The 15,998-nt window shown below is 62.0% G+C and overlaps 1 protein-coding gene across 21 annotated transcripts in view; it reads left to right on the forward strand.

Annotated features, from left to right (window-relative positions):
* The window catches only part of NRXN2 (neurexin 2), a 103,657-nt gene that overhangs the window by 52,268 nt on the left and 35,391 nt on the right, over positions 1 to 15,998 (forward strand). For 8 of the 21 annotated variants that reach the window (XM_045855006.1, XM_045855003.1, XM_045855004.1 and 5 more), the window contains 8 exons: positions 554 to 940; positions 1,121 to 1,324; positions 7,579 to 7,605; positions 9,037 to 9,156; positions 9,570 to 9,951; positions 10,548 to 10,738; positions 12,436 to 12,609; positions 12,996 to 13,115. In XM_045855006.1, coding sequence (XP_045710962.1) covers positions 554 to 940; positions 1,121 to 1,324; positions 7,579 to 7,605; positions 9,037 to 9,156; positions 9,570 to 9,951; positions 10,548 to 10,738; positions 12,436 to 12,609; positions 12,996 to 13,115 — 1,605 coding nt within the window. Of the gene's footprint in view, positions 1 to 553; positions 941 to 1,120; positions 1,325 to 7,578; positions 7,606 to 9,027; positions 9,157 to 9,569; positions 9,952 to 10,547; positions 10,739 to 12,435; positions 12,610 to 12,995; positions 13,116 to 15,998 lie in introns of all 21 variants that reach the window. The other 13 variants (XM_045855005.1, XM_045855002.1, XM_045854997.1 and 10 more) reach the window with 2 other exon arrangements.

Here is a 15,998-nt window from a genome sequence, read left to right on the forward strand (position 1 = left end):
CCTACCCTGCTGTGGTCCTTTGGGCAGGTCCCCCAGTTTCTCTAAGGCTTGTCTGCCATTTCAAAGTGGGATCGTGAAGGACCAAGTTCATAGGGTGACTGTGAGACTTAAGTGATGTGAGTGCAGTGCTGAATGCTCAGTAAGCGTCGGTGCGGAACACCCTTAGGTTCAACCCTTTCAGCCTCCGTAGGGCTCTGTGCCTCTAGTGGCTGGTTTAAGGGACTGCAGGGGAGAGTGAGCTGGGAATGATCCAGCCCCTCTGGGGCGTGTCCACCTCCTTCCTGTGCATCCTCCTAGGGCTTGCTCAGGTGGGGAGGGAGGAGTCTGGACCTCCCACGGCAGCTGGGCTGGGGCTGGCTCAGGTGAGCTCCTGACCTTGGGGGCACCTTCGTCAGACAGCGCCTGAGCAGATGAGTGCGGCCGAGCTCCCCTCCAGGGCTGCTGCAGGGCGTGGGGTGGGGAGGCCCGGCCGCGAGGTCAGCCGTCCTTTCCGGCCTGTGGCGTCTCCCCACCCGGCCTCCCCCACTGAGGCCCAGTTTGCTTTGACCCCTAGGCTCCATCTCGGTGAACAGCCGCAGCACACCGTTCTTGGCCACTGGGGAGAGCGAGATTCTGGACCTGGAGAGCGAGCTGTACCTGGGCGGTCTCCCTGAGGGGGGGCGAGTGGAAATGCCCCTGCCCCCGGAGGTGTGGACGGCGGCGCTTCGGGCTGGCTATGTGGGCTGTGTGCGGGACCTCTTCATAGACGGGCGTAGCCGAGACCTGCGGGGCCTGGCCGAGGCACAGGGGGCTGTGGGTGTTGCCCCCTTCTGCTCCCGGGAGACGCTGAAGCAGTGCGCATCTGCCCCCTGTCGCAACGGGGGCATCTGCCGAGAGGGCTGGAACCGCTTCGTCTGTGACTGCGTCGGGACCGGCTTTCTGGGGCGGGTCTGTGAGAGAGGTGAGGCTAGTCTCCGCCCCGGGTGTCCTGCTGCCCATCTCCGCGGCCCCTCCTCTCCAGGGTGCCCCTCATAGACCAGCCCTGGGCCTGTCCTCCTCGTAATGATTCTCTCCGTCTTCTCTCTCCCTCCACTGGCCTTTGCCCGTCCCCCACTCCCCGCTTCCCCCACCCCTGGGGCAGAGGCCACGGTCCTGAGCTATGACGGCTCCATGTACATGAAGATCATGCTGCCGAACGCCATGCACACGGAGGCGGAGGACGTGTCTCTGCGCTTCATGTCCCAGCGGGCGTACGGGCTCATGATGGCCACCACTTCCAGGGAGTCAGCCGACACCCTGCGCCTCGAGCTGGACGGGGGCCAGATGAAGCTCACCGTCAACCTCGGTAACCACCCCACCCCGTGCTCCTGACCCCATCCCTGACCTTGCCTCTGACTCACGCCCCCTCTGTCTGGAGAAGCTGGTGGGAGCCCCAGGGAGAATTTGGAGGTGGGGCGGGTCGGGGTCCTGAGAGCTCCATCCCCGGTGAGGATGCCCCGTGCAGGGTGAAGCTCTGCGCTCGGCGGCCGCATCGTGTGGGGCTGCCCCGAGTGTGGTCCCTCCGTGTGCCCGAGAGTGTGTGAGGTACAACAGCCGCCCTTCCACGGTTCTCACGGGGGTCTCGGCGGCCTCCGTCCTGTGCACGCACACACGCACCGACAGCTCATTCTTGGCTGTCGCCTTATCCGCTCGCTTGTACGTGGTTCATTCACTGGGGCGCGCCCTGGTGCGGAGCCCGGGATCGGTGCAGCAGCAGGTCCAGAGCCGAGGAGGACCTGCCCCCATAGCCGCCCTGCTGTGCTCTGTGCTTGAAGAGCTGTGTCTGTCTGTGTCTACGCGCCGAGGTGCCTTCGCGGCCCAGGATGCCTCAAGACACGTCCTCTTCCTCTTGTCTGCTTTCACGCTGGAGTGCCTGGTGATGACACCAGGGCACCAGAGGGTGTTGCTGTCCCTGTTTTAGAGACTGTGAAGTTCATATGCTGCCTTATGCAATGTGACGAAGCTAGTGGGGGGTGATGGGAATAGAGGTGCGGGGAGCCCGGACTCAAACTCAGGTCCTTTGCCTGCAGCTCAGTGCTTTCCTGCCTGCCTGGCCCCGAGCTGGGGGTGGGAGGGCGTGGGGGCCCTTGCCTTCAGGGGGCTCGTGCCTCTGCCCCTGCCCAGAGCAGGCCGAGCTCCACTTCACCCGGCACCCCTCCGGGTGTCCTACGGGCAGGACCGGGAGGCCTGCCCAGCGAACAGAAGCAGCAGGCTCGCTCATCTAGCTCATATTTATGGTCCACCTTAGAGGTGCCAGGTGCATCCCAACCCAGGGGTGCAGTAGTGGGTGAGACGAGGCCCCACCCACCGTCACGGAACTTTTGGCCAGGGAAGTTAAAAGATCCTAAGCTGTCCAGACGGGGGTCACATCTGTCCATTCCAGAGTAGCCGCTCTAAGCGAACAGATGAGCAGCACCCAAGGGCCTGGGGTGTAGGAGGACTCAGGTCCCTGGGGTCACTTGTGTCCCGGGCGTTGGGGAGAAGGGGGGCTCTTCTGGGCAGGTTAGGACCCTCGGCTGGAGACAGCACAGCTTCGGGCTTTTCATATTTATCTAGAGTCTCAGCTAATGCTGGTCTCCAGGGCAGTCGTGGGGTAGACTGTGGCCTTTGAGGGCCCAAGAACTTGTTAAAACATTTATACTATGTTTATTTTTTCTTTCCCCTCTTGGCCACCTGGCCTTTGTACTCCTAGGACAGGGGTTTGCAGAGCGAGGTGGGAGCTGGGGGCGGGGAGGCGTGAGGGCAGCCCGGGTCCGGGAGTGGTTTTACGGTTCCCCCAAGCTCTGCCTCTAACCCGGTCGCAGCCCAGAGGGGGTGGCAGGGGCAGCGCTGCAGGGGAAGGCGGGATGGGAAACACCTGTGGGCCAACCCTCTACGGGTCTGCCCGACACCCCCGGGCGCCCCTGAAATGGCCATGGGAGTGAGGAGGCACCAGTCCAGGGCGCCCCGAGTGGCCCTGTGCTGCTCAGACCGCCAAGGTCTGTGCGCCCGGCACGGGACGCTGCTGCCTCGCCCAGGGGTGCACGTGTTCTCCGTGAGGCTGTGTGCATGGTGGGGACACAGCAGGGGGACTCGGGGGCTTTCTGTTTGCCGGGAAGGCAGATGCTTCCTCCTCCCTTGGACTGCCTCAGGTCCCCCAGGAAGAAGCTTGGGTTTCTTTGGGTTCGACGGAAGGCGGTGTCCTTGGCTGGAGAAACGTGCACTGGGGGCCCTCAGCACCTTTCATCCTTAGGGTCTACGTCCTCCTTCCCATGGCCATTTTTTTAAACACTCCTGTTTTATTTTACTTATGCATTTTTAAAAGATTTTATTTATTTATTTTAGACAGAGGGGAAGGGAGGGAAGAAACATCAATGTGTGGTTGCCTCTCGCACGCCCCCTACTGGGGACCTGACCAACCGCCAACCCAGGCACATGCCCTGACTGGGAGTCGAACTGGCGACCCTTTGATTTGCAGGCTGGCGCTCAGTCCACTGAGCCACACCAGCCAGGGCTTTCCATGGCCAGGGTGTTCTGTCTGTGCCACATACATAGTTAGAAGTTAGAGAGCGAGGTGGTTCTCAGGCTGACAGTCAGCAAGACAGTTCTTCCCACCTGCCTCTCCCCCTTGTCTGTTCCTAACCCCATCCACAGAGATGCCATCTCTGACATGGCTCACGACAAGCTGTGACCGAGTGCTTGGTGCAGACGCATGTGTCCGCAAACACCGAGTAAAGTGTATACAGGGTCGTGTGGGCGCTGTGTGGTCACACAGACACAACAGGCTGTCCACGCCCAGCCACCCAGCCTTGGGCCGTGATGGGGGAAGGGCAGTGGGCCTGGGGCCAGGAGATCTGGGTTCTAGCCCTGGTCTCCCTGGTAAAATGGGGAAAGGAATCCTTGCTCTGCCTACTCTCTGTGACGGTTTTGAGGCTCAAATGGAATAATGGAAGCGATCCCATTATACAGCTGCAAGACACATGCTGGAGACTCACCAGCCTTCTTGCAGGAAAGTCGTGCTGGGATAGAGACGCTAGCTTAGAGCCAGGCTGGAGGCTTGCTTCCCCTCACATCGCGTGACCCCAGCTCAGGGTCTGCATTCTGATCCCCGTGCTATGCAGGGCCCGCGGGGCCTCGCAGACAGGCAGCACCGCTGAGGCCCCAGCCCTGGGCTGGACTCGCTCCTGGGGAGTGGAGAGAAGACTGATGGGGCTTGGCGTCCGGCCTCGTGGTCTTGTCCTACAGGAAGGGAAGCGAGCCGCATGCAGGTGGCGGTGCTGCTCCCCAGGGGCTCAGTGCAATGATGCAGACATCTGCAGGTGCTGGGTCCTGCAGAGGGAGCGTCTGCCAGTGACCACTGGGTGGGACAGCTGGGAGGAGGCACCGAGTGCCTGTCTCAGTCGATGGGGTGCGTGCTAGGCCAGAGAGCCCCAGAGAGGCCCCGAGGCTGTGCTGCTTCCTTGCGGGCAGAGGACGCCACGGAAACCTGCCGGAGAAGCCAGATCGTGCCTCCTGCCCTGGCCCCGGGCTCCAGCGTATCTGCAGATGCTGAGCAAGTTCCCAGGGCTCTGCTGCCTGCAGCCCCTGAGCAGAGCGGTTACTGTCTGTCCCTGGAGGACCGGAGAGTCCTCTGGATTCCTCATCCTGCTCCAGTGTGACCTCCGTCCCAGGGTTCCTTCTGCCTTGGGTGCGGCCCCCGGGGCCAGTTCTCGGCTGGGCCACCTGTTCCTCCTCACCCTCCTTGGAGTTGCCCTCCGACAGGTGTGCCCACGAGCTCCCTCCCACCTGTCAGTAACGCGAAGGACACATTGTAACGAGAGGATCTTAGAGCTGGAGGGGCCCTGAGAAGTCACCTCCTTCAGCACATCGGGAAGCGCCCCCTGTGCTCCGACACCGTCCGTGTCAGGAATGCCTTGTCTCTGAGGTGGCCATTCTGATCATCGGGTCGTCCTGCCTGGGTGGCAGCACCCCCCATCCCCCCGCCGTTCTGAAATGCCCACTCGTGGACCTAGTTCTGCCCTCTTGAGCCGTACACAGCAAGTCCGACTCTCGTTCATGTTGTACGCCAGGCTGAATACACGTTACATCCCAAAGCCCTTTAACCCCTGGGGCCGTGGAAGGTCACCTCGTGCCCACCCGGGGCTGGTCAGAGCTCCCTCTGCTGGCTGGGCTCCTGGGGCGACAGCTGTGATGAGGGCTGCACCGGGAGTGCACATTGCCGCTCCGCAGTGTCACTTCTGAGAAGGGGCTCCAGCCCGTGGGCTCCTGAGGCTCCTTGCATAGAAGCCCCCCCCCCCGCAACGCCCTCCATCTCAGGGGGATGGGGGTGGCAGGGCGTCAGATGGGGCACAGGAAACTGGTTCTTTCTCTGAGTTGCTTTCCGTGCAGGTGACGTCTTCCCACCTGTACCGTCACACATTCACATCCTCACCCTGGGCTCTGTCCAACCAGGGCCTCGGTGGGTTTGCGCAGACCAGCCCCTTCTGTCCCATCCCTGAACCTGAGATGCCTGTTACTCACTAGCCCACAGGCCACCCGCTAACCCTCTGGAGCGGGGCAGGGCGGTGCACCGGAGGGCCGTGTCTCCCACACACTCGCAGCTCCTGGCTCTCCTCCCAGACAGTGCCGGCTCCCTCCTGGGGTGCCCGTCTTCAACGCGAGCTTGCTCTCCTCACTCCCCATCCGAGCAGGGGCTTCCGAGAGTGTGGTCCCTGCAGAGGGTGGGCCTGGAGCTGACACCTCTTCTCTGGACAGATGGACACCCTTTCCTGGTGCTCCCCTACTGAGGAGGGGGAGAATTGAACTCCTCCCTGGGCCTTTTCCCTGATGGAGTCCGCCTGCCCTGTCAGCCCTCTTTTTTCTTTTTTGGACCCTTCATTGGTGAAGACTCTGCTGGCCCCGAGAGAGCTCCCGTGACCCGACTCCAGGCCTGGCACCCTCCCCCCACGTTCCTCCCCTCCCCTCTCTGTCCAGCTTCCCCTTCTCTCTGCTCCCCCTTTTCTTCCTCTTTTTCTCTCGGTGCCTTATCTCTTTCCTCTTTCTGGAACTTCTGACTCCCCCCCCCTCCGCCCCATGCCTGCCCCTTGACCTTCTGCCTCCTCAGCCCTCCCCTTGGTGCCAGGCTGTGGCTCAGGGTCCCGGCTGCTCCCCCCCACTCTTCTGCTGCGGTTGACAACGCGTGTGGAGCTCAGCTGTACTGCCGGAGGGGCCCGTGCTGCCCAGAGCCCCAGGGGAATCTACTTACCTCCGCTGCAGGAACCTTCAGGGCCCAGGGATGCTGGGTTCCCCTATGCCCCTTTGTTTCCTAGCCCCTGGGGTGCTCAGCAGAGCCTGTTCTGGCACGAGTCACAGGATGCCAAGATATTGCTGTTAACCGAGGGCTTGCCTCTGAAAGGCAGGAAAGAGCCCGGTGAATACCTGTTTCTTGCTCCCAGCTCAGGATCCTCTTGTTCAAGCCCCTCAGATCACAGGGAGGGAAGCTAAGGCTTAGAGAGGTTTGCCCGTCCCAAAATGAGATTAGGACCCAGCTTATCTGCCTCCTGGCGCAGGACTTTGCAGTTCCCGGCTGTTGGGTCTGAAGGAGAGAGACACTCGGGATCCTGACTTCACAGGGCCCCGGGGCTCCGTTCCCTCTGCAGGGCTGGCCAGCTGGCGTGTTGTGGGCCATGTGCCCCAGCAGGGGGATGGCCAGAGGCCCGGGCTGCAGCTCTGTGCAGACAGCCCCTGCTTTCTGGCCATGTGGGGCCCTCAGAGCCTGGAGTGGGAGGACAGCCACGCTGGGGCTGGGGCAGGGGCAGGGGACTTTGCTTATGGTGCCTGCTTGGCCCTGACCTTCTGTGTCCTCAGAGTCATGCTTTGGGGGTCTTAGTGTCCCCATCTATGAGGCCATAGCCCCTCCTAGGGAAACAGATAAATACAAGTTCCTCTTCAGGGTGAGGGGCCACTAGGTCCCCAGTGACAGCCTGGCATCCTCTGGGTTAGGAAGGGTAGAAAGAAGGTTCCTGTAGGGGTGGTGCCAGCCCCTTGGGACTTTGGGAGGCACGTGGCCACCGGAAGGGGACCCTGGGGCAGACTCCTCCATTGAGCTCAGAGCCCAGAGGGCACGGGGAGTGATGCATCACAACCTGAGCTCTGAGCAGGGAGTCGTCCCAGGGCAGGGGAGGCAGGGGCTCTGGCCGGCCCGCGCACCTCCCTCCCAGAGATGGGGCGGTGTTGGGTTGGTCAGGCCCTCAGCCCCTGATGATCCCCTGTACACTGAGATTCCCAAGGTGCCCATCTCCCTCAGACAGGAGAGGCCTGGGCCCTTCTAAGAAAGGAGAAGCAAGCCCTCTTCTTGTCACCTGATTGCCTTGCCCCCCAGCCCTGGGGAGGGTTGGAGCCCTTTTGGGGGCAGGAGGTAGAGGGATCCAACTGTGGAAGGGGAGAGAGGGCACCTGGGCACGCGTGGTCCCCGGAAAGTGGCCCCAGGGGGGAACCCCCGCCCGCAGACACCCCTCCCTGTGAAGGATGTAAAAAAAAAAAAAAAACTTGTTCTGCCTTTTTGTCTCCCCTTCCCCTCTGCCCGCCCCATGGCCCCCCCAGACTGCCTGCGCGTCGGCTGCGCACCCAGTAAGTGGCTTCCCTCTTCTTCGGCAGAGCCCCGAGGGGCTTGGGATGCTGGACACTGGGGCCTGGGAGGGGTGGTGGGGGGAGGAGAAGCCTTCATCACTGGCTTGTGTGGGGGCTGGGCAGTGGGTGTGGGGAGGGGAGCCAGGGTGGGGAGGACGGTGGTGTGGCTGTGGAGGACAGAATGGGCCAAATGAAGCCAAGCCAGGGAGAGTTTGTTGGGGGCCTGGGGTCAGCATGTTCACCGGGTCTGGGGAAAGGAAGGCCAGGAAACCTCATCATCTCAGAAAGGGTGGGACAAAGACCTGGTGGCCCCTGCCCTAGCATGGCCCACCACCCTTTACCGGCAGGAAGGAGCTAGAGAGAGGGGCTCGGATATTCCGCTGCACCTCCAGAGGCGGCCACTAGGGGGAGGGCGAGGCACACAGGAGAGAAGATGGGGCTTGAGACGAGTGGAGGCCAGCTAGGTCAGGGCCTCAAAACGCCCCCCCAGCGCCTGTGTCCCTTATGGGCCGAGTCTCTGCAAATGGGGGTGCTTTCAAAGCGACAGTGAGGCTGTCAGAAAGGGTGAGTGTGGACACTTCTGAGCATCCCAGTGCCCTGGGCTCAATGCTGTCTCAGTGGTTCCTCATGGCATGCCCTGAGGTCGTGTAGGAGAGCGCAGGAACCGGGCAGGCGTAGGCGGAGGGCCTCCGTGTGTTGAGCGTGTCTCTGTGAGTGTTTGGTACCTGCGTGCATATGCGTGATGAGCCCTGTTCCCTGCCGGCCTGAGCACTGGGGAGCACTGGGAGTGCTGCAAGGTTCAGCACCATTCTAAAGATGTTTTTTAGACTTGGGAGCAGATCATCCTGGTCTTGATCAATGGTCGTAATTCCTAAAAAACATGCCCCTCTCTGGCCATGCTGAGTGTGCCGTGTGTGCTTGCACGTCAGGTTGTGTGGCGTTAACCTGCCTGTGCGGGAAGGTCACACTGGGTCCCTGTGTAGATGGGGGGCCGTGTGTCTGTGTGGAGGTTCCACTGCCAGCGTGGAAGTGGGTGTGTGGTGAGGCTCTGAAAGTTCTAGGTCTGTGCACGCATGCTGGGAGCTTAGGGGCTGGCTGCACACACGGACACCGAAGGTCGTTAGGAGACTGGGAGAGATGCTGGCTGTGCGTGTCTGTGGGCGGGGCCTCACAAGGCACGGTTCACATCCAGTCTCTTCCAACGGTGCCCTTGGATACTATACAGAGTGGTAGTACTGAGTGTGTCTGGGTGTGTACAAAGCTCTGTTTGTGTGTGTACCTGTGTGCGTGGGTGTGTGGCCCAGCCAAATATGTGCGGTAGGTTGTGTGTGGACCTGCGTGCCCATGTCTGCGGGCGGTGAGGCTCTGTGCCGGGGCTGGGGTGTATGGGAGTGTGCAGGTGCCACGCTCACTCCCCCCTTGGTGCCGCAGGTAAAGGCCCTGAGACCCTCTTTGCGGGGCACAAGCTCAATGACAACGAGTGGCACACGGTGAGGGTGGTGCGGCGTGGCAAGAACCTGCAGCTGTCTGTGGACAACGTGACTGTGGAGGGTAGGTGGTCTGTGGTCAGGGAGGTGGACACGTTTCTAGTGACCTGTGCTTGGTCCCGTTCTGGGTGACCACTGCCTAGGGTGGCCTTCTCTCAAGCCGCTGCTGTCATTTCTCCCTCAAGGGTGGTATACTGGTGGCGGGGGGGGCTGGACCCCGGGGACCACTTCAACTCCCTGCAGGCAGCAAGTGTCTGGAAGCCTGCAGACGCAGGACTAACGAGTCCCACCACTTCCCCTGGATCCCGGAGCTGTGCTTGCTGTCAGCACCTACCTGAGGGCTGTGTGCTGACGTGTCTGCTGTGTGGCCCTGTGTGGAGGGGAGGCTCCTGGGGACCCACGGCCCAACCTCAGAAATGATCCTACGGTCTGTGCCCCAAAGCCACGCCCCTCACCTCTGTCTCCCGTCCCGAGCAGGACAGATGGCAGGAGCCCATACGCGGCTGGAGTTCTACAACATCGAGACGGGCATCATGACAGAGCGGCGTTTCATATCTGTGGTGCCCTCCAACTTCATCGGGCACCTGAGCGGGCTGGTGTTCAACGGCCAGCCCTACATGGACCAGTGCAAGGACGGGGACATCACCTACTGCGAGCTCAATGCTCGCTTTGGCCTGCGTGCCATTGTGGCCGATCCTGTCACCTTCAAGAGTCGGAGCAGCTACCTGGCACTGGCCACTCTTCAAGCCTACGCCTCCATGCACCTCTTCTTCCAGTTCAAGACCACGGCCCCCGACGGGCTTCTCCTGTTCAACTCTGGCAACGGAAACGACTTCATTGTCATTGAGCTGGTCAAGGGGTGAGGTGCTGGGCACTGCACCGCTGTCAAGGAAGTGGTCCCCTTTCCCTGCTGGCCAAGATATGGCCCCTTAGCCACTGGCTGGGATGTCTAATCCTGCTCCCCACCCCCCCCACCACCACAGGTCAAGCTTGATTCAGGTCCCAGCCACCAGCCAAGATGGCGAAGCAGCACCCCTTTTCCTGCCCTGATGACCCCCCAGTCCCTTCCTTGCCAGGGGTTTTCCAGTTGTACCTGTTCTTCATTCACTGTCTGGGCCTGGGCCCTCCAGCCCTCTCTGCCAGCACAAGACAGGCCGTGTTCCCGTGGCCTCTCTTGCCCAGGAAACCCCACCCTAGATAGAGCATCCCGGTCCCCGGTCCCAGGGGACCGAGCTGCCCCCACCAACCTCTTCCCCTGCCAGCTCCCCGGTGGCCCTCCGTCTGCATGTTCTCCCCAGGACTAGGGTCCTTGTGCCGTTGGTCTGGGGCTCTCCCTTGTGAGGCCTCCTACTCTACCCCTCCCTCCTGGGCCCCGGGGGCCCCTGCCAGCTGTAGTCCCTCCTCCCCAGCATCGCCGCCACCTTGACCCCGTGTCTCCTCCCTACCGTGGGGCAGGTACATCCACTACGTGTTTGACCTGGGGAATGGCCCGTCCTTGATGAAGGGGAACTCGGACAAGCCGGTCAATGACAACCAGTGGCACAACGTGGTGGTGTCCAGGGACCCGGGCAACGTGCACACACTCAAGATCGACTCCCGCACCGTCACGCAGCACTCCAATGGCGCCCGCAACCTCGACCTCAAAGGTGGGGGCCCGGGGCCTCTGGAGGAGGCCTGGCCCTAGACCAGCTACCCCCTGGGCCCTGCAGGATCACCCCGCTCTGGGTGCCCTTTCATCAGCGTGACTCTGCCTCCTCCCCCGCCCACGGTTTCCACCTTTCCCTGTTCCCACTGTGTCCCGCCTGACGTGCCCTTGTCAGAGGTCTGCCCACCTCTCCTGCAAGGCTGTCCTCTCAGCACCGAGAGCCTGGTCACAGGATGTGCCTCATGGGTGGTTTGGTGGCCTTGCTCTAAAGCTAGGAGTAGGCAGCCCAGGCCTTCCGAAGACCTCTTGGTCCTCCGAGGTTAGGAGGCCTACCTTGGATGGGGCTGGAGAGAGAATGGGGAGCTTAGCATCCTGGCAGGAGCTGCTTAGAGAGGGCGGGAGGGGCAGTGGGTGGGCGGGGGTGGGAGTGGCAGTAGCTGGGTCCCTGCTTGCTGCCCTGGCCATATACGGTGGGCCTTGGCTGGGCTGGCTCTGGGCACGTTTTTTGGCCCAGGGTCCCCTGGTGGGCTAGCATTACACCAGGGCCCAAGTTCCCAGGGCCTCTTCAGCACCCACCGAAGCAGTTATCACCTGCCCCATCCCAGAAGGGGTGGCTCAGAGAGCAGGGGAGAGGAGGATGAGCCTGCAAGCTGGGCTGTGGGAACAGGAGTGCGGACAATACCCGTGGCTATTCCAGACCCCAGTGGGGCAACGAGGGCAACTTCTTTCCTTAGCCCAAAGCAACCCTCAGTTCCATAGGGACCCATGGGTGTCAGTGTGACTCAGACTGTCTGAGCTTGAGGGGGATCCTCAGAGACCATTCATTCATCCCCCTCTGGGAGAGGTGGAAATAGAAGCTTCTCGAAGCTAGATGGCTTGCCTGAAGTCAAATGAGCAGGCAGCAGAGCTGGAACTGGAAGCTTGGTCAGATCCTGGGCCAGATCGTGTGGCATGGTGCTGCCAATTCTCCCTGCTTCCAGAAGGGGGCGATGTGCCACAGGTAACCCACCGTGGCTGCCAACCCAGGGTGCTCTGGGCCTGCCTTGTGTTGCATTGAGCGTATGGCCAGGGCATCAGGGTTGACCCACTGAAACTCTGTTGTCGGCTGGCCAAAACGTCCAGGGAGTTAGGTTTGAGGTGACCAGGCAGCGATGTGGGGATCGGGTGGACCTGAGAACTTCCCCATGTCACCCAGAGTCTCCAGGCCAACCAAACCTTAGTTGGGGGGACAAAGCTGGGTTTCAACCCCACCTGCCAGGAGAGAACTCAGAGTAGGGAGAGGCTGGGGGAGGCCTGCAGGAGCTCTGGGGACCGGAGACTTTGGAAGGGGGGAATGGGGGTGGAGGGGGCTGGGGCTGCATGTCTATGAAAGGGCCTGATTGCAGGCCGGAACTGGAATCAGATGCGTGGGAGAGAGCGTGGAGCGGTTTTCTCCAGCTGCTCCCTCCCATCTCCCCCCAGCCCCCACCCCCTGCATCTGGGCTTCTCTGGGAGAGGAGCCGACAGATGGCAAGGTGGAGAAGGACGAAGAAAGGGGTGGGGGTGGGGCTGTGCCAGGCGCTGGATCTCCACAGAGGAAACCGGAGTCCGGGTTGGGACGCCGCTGCACGTGCAGGCAGATCTGACAACCAGATGTGATGTCCTGGGAGGGGAACAGGGCCCGGGAGGCCCAGGTTTCTGACCCCACTCCCTTTGCAGGGGAGTTGTACATTGGTGGTCTGAGCAAGAATATGTTCAGCAGCCTGCCCAAGCTGGTGGCCTCCCGGGATGGCTTTCAGGGCTGCCTGGCCTCCGTGGACCTCAACGGGCGCCTCCCAGACCTCATCGCCGACGCCCTGCACCGCATCGGGCAGGTGGAGAGGGGCTGTGACGGTGAGTGTGGGGCGGAGCAGTCAGGTGTGACCCTGCAGGCTATAGGAGGGCCAGCTGCCGAGACACACCAAGGCAGCAAAGCGGCCTTCCTTCTCAGGCCTTGCACGAGCCTGCCCCCCAGCTCTGGAGCAGGGGTACAGGGGGCTGAAGCGTCACTTGCTCTCCCCATTGACTCCCACCCTGGCCCCTTATCACAGTTCAAGGCCAAGCCTGGCAGTCTTGGAGCCCCCCCATCCTTCCCCCTCCCCCTTCATCAGTACTTGGCCCTTTCTGCCTAGCAGAACTGAGAGCAGCACCTCTCGGCCTGGTCCTGAAGCTTCCATACCTTCTGGGCAGGGAGGGGGCTGGGCTGAGCACGCTGTGTTCCTTCCTCCCGCTTCTTCCAGGCCCCAGCACCACCTGCACCGAAGAGTCTTGTGCCAACCAGGGCGTCTGCTTGCAGCAGTGGGATGGCTTCACCTGTGACTGCACCATGACTTCCTACGGAGGCCCTGTCTGCAATGACCGTGAGTGCCAGGGAGGCTTGGGGCTGCTAGGGGCAGGTCCGGGCCCATTCCTCACCGTGGGGACAGCTGGGGAGGGGGAGGAGGAGGGTCTCTGAGGGCCTTGGTGCTGGCTTCCTTCTCTTCCCTTCCCTTCGTGTCCTGAGAGCCCGAGGGGAGCTGCTGGCTACGGTCCCCTCCCATTCTCTTCCCTCAGACCTGTGCAGGATGGCCGCTGCCTGAGTTTCTGGGGCGACCTGTTGATAGAAGGACCCTCTTCTTCGTTCTGAGCTGGCGGGACACTGCTCCCTTCACCCAGAACCAAAGTGTCAGCCTCTGTTGCTCTCCCGAAGCAAATTTGGCCATGGTCTTCCATGTTGTGTGTGTGTGTAGCTCAGACATACACACTCTCGCCCAGGGTGGGGGGCTGCTGTCGACCTGTGCCCCTTTTCTCTGGTGCCCTCAGAACTATGCAGTGGACACCTGTTCTCTCCTGTCTGGAGAGGACCATGCCCTGCAGGGCAGACTCGGGAGATTCCCAGGAGGCCAGGCCGCTGGACAGCTGGCTTCCCTGGGTATTGGCCATGCTTCCCCCCCCACCCCAGAACCCTGACTGCAGGTTGTCCCTTGGAGCCACAAGGGCACTCCCTGGTGTCCTTGCCTGCTTCTTCTACTCCCTGGCTGGGCATCTGCCTGCCAACTTGCATATTATTTGACCCCCCCCCTCCCCAGAGCAGCTTCAGCAGCAGTTTCCAGTCCCTAGTGGCTGGTGGCCAGCAGCTGGCGAGAGCTTGGCAGAGAGAGGGCGTCTGGGGCAGTAAGGGGACAGAGGCAGCCTCTTACTGGCGTGGAGTCTGGAGTTCTCTTCGGATGATCAGGCTGGGGCGGGGGCTGGGGAGTGGGCTGCTCCCTCAGCCATCACTTCAGTGGTGCTTCCTAGGGCAGCCCTGCTGAGACACCAGGGAGGTGGCCTGCCCTGGGAGGAAAGGACACACACGCGCGCGTGCACACACACACACACACACACACACACACCCTGGAGGGGGAGTGGATTTCTGGAGGAAGTCAACAGTAGATCCGGGCCAAGAGCGGGGGTCCACACCTCGGCCGCCGTGCTGCACCTGGGAGCCTCAGTCATCTGGGCGGGGTCCTGAGTTTCCTATGGGATGGACTGGTTCCGGGACGGGCTCTCCCGTGGGTCATGGTTCTCTTCCTCCCTAGAAAAAAATATGTGGCCTATCTCCCTTGACACCGTCCTTGTGCCCTCGGGCGAGGCCCTGCCTGTCCCCCAGAATTTCCCTCGTCTGACCTGCCGTTCTGGGTACTTCCCAAAACCCCCAGACCACGGGCAGCTCAGGGGCATCCCAGCCCTGGCTGCTGGGAGTGGAGGTGGGGCTGGGCCGGGCCCGTCCTGTCTAGCGCACTCAGCTGGGTGCAGATCGGAAGGTGGTGGTACCTTCGCTGCTGATGATAACAGTCCTCACTGCTGTTTAGTGTTTGGAGCTTGCAAAGCCCTCATAATCTGTTACTCAGAGAAGGCCGTGGGGTGGAGACCAGCCACCCTGTTTCACCGACGAGGACGCGGACCTCAGCTCCTGGCCCTAAGCCAGGGTGCGGGTGGTGCAGCCCAGCGGGACCTCGGGCGCTCCGGACCCTGCTACTCGCTGCGGCTCGCTCAGTCTCGGGGTGCTGGTGGTGCGGGCGGTGGGCCTGGCTTGCTGAGGGTGCAGGCGATCAGGATCAAGAAGTGGGGCTGCCCGTGGTCGAGACTCTACTCCCGCATGGCAGAACCTTCTGGAAGGGGGCATAGAAGTGAATGGGGGTTTCGGGAGTCACCCCATCTTTCAACAGAGGTGGGAAGAGAGGTTGGGACTTCTGTGGTTCCAGGTGCGTGGGAGGTGGGCAGAGGGGGGCTGGGGAAGTGGCACCACCCAGGAACCCTGGTCTGCAGTCTGGCGGCAGAGCCGTGGCCGTAAAAGCAAGGTGGGTGCGACCTGGGAGCCTCCCGAACGCCAGCCCTGGGGTACCCCAGCGCTCCCTGCCCTGAAGGATGGGGCAGGAACCTGAGAGTCGGGGACTCTGCCGGGGCTTTCCAAGCCACAGCCCCTCCTCCTCTGGGGACTGCCCCCGCTCCCGACTCTCCCTGTTGGCACTGGTTCGTGCCGTGCTGTCTCTCTGGGGCTGGTCTTCTTGAGGCCCCACTGCAGCTTGAGGTCAAGCAGGAGACGGGCCCAGGCCTGTTCAGTTGTCCCCCAACCAGCCCACGAGCGTGAAGGTCCTGGGGGCAGCACCGGGCGCCAAAGGGCGCCTCATCCGAAGAGAGGAAGGTGGGTGGGAACGGCCCGGGTGGAGGGAGCCGGACCCTGTGCTCAGAGGGTCCGGGTTGGGGTGTGGACTGGCCGGGTGAGGGAGTGGGGTGGGTTGAGGCTGAGATGAAAGAGGTCCAACCTGCAGGGCAACATTTCCCCGTTTATGGCCTCAGTTTCTCCATCTGTGGTGTGGGGGACTAAGCCGGGGTGGTGGCAAAGGGATCTCTGTGTCCCTTTTAGGCTCAGGACTTCTGTTCTGGGAGGTAGGAGAGAGCTCGAAGGGCGAGAACCCATCTCTTCTGAGAGAAAGAGGGAAGTGGAGAGGATGAATAAGACAGTAAATACGCAGTGAGAGAGGAAGGAAGCCAAAAGGAGAGACACTTCCTGACGTGCAGCCGAAGCCCCGGGCGGAGGTTCCGGGCCAAGGGGCTCCCCTTGGGCCTGCTTGCTGCTCTGTCTCTTAGGGCCTGGCTCAGGCCTCCCCCCAGGCCATCGGTTCGTCACCGTCCCTGCGCCCCTGTTTCCCGTCTCTCCGTTTGCTCCGTTTCTCTCCGCAGCCTCTATTGATCTCTCGCACACCTCTGTCTCCCTTCTTTCT

The sequence above is a fragment of the Phyllostomus hastatus genome, unplaced genomic scaffold, assembly GCF_019186645.2.
Source record: "Phyllostomus hastatus isolate PE091 unplaced genomic scaffold, TTU_PhHast_1.1 phas_scaffold_11, whole genome shotgun sequence".
NCBI classification, from domain to species: domain Eukaryota; kingdom Metazoa; phylum Chordata; class Mammalia; order Chiroptera; family Phyllostomidae; genus Phyllostomus; species Phyllostomus hastatus.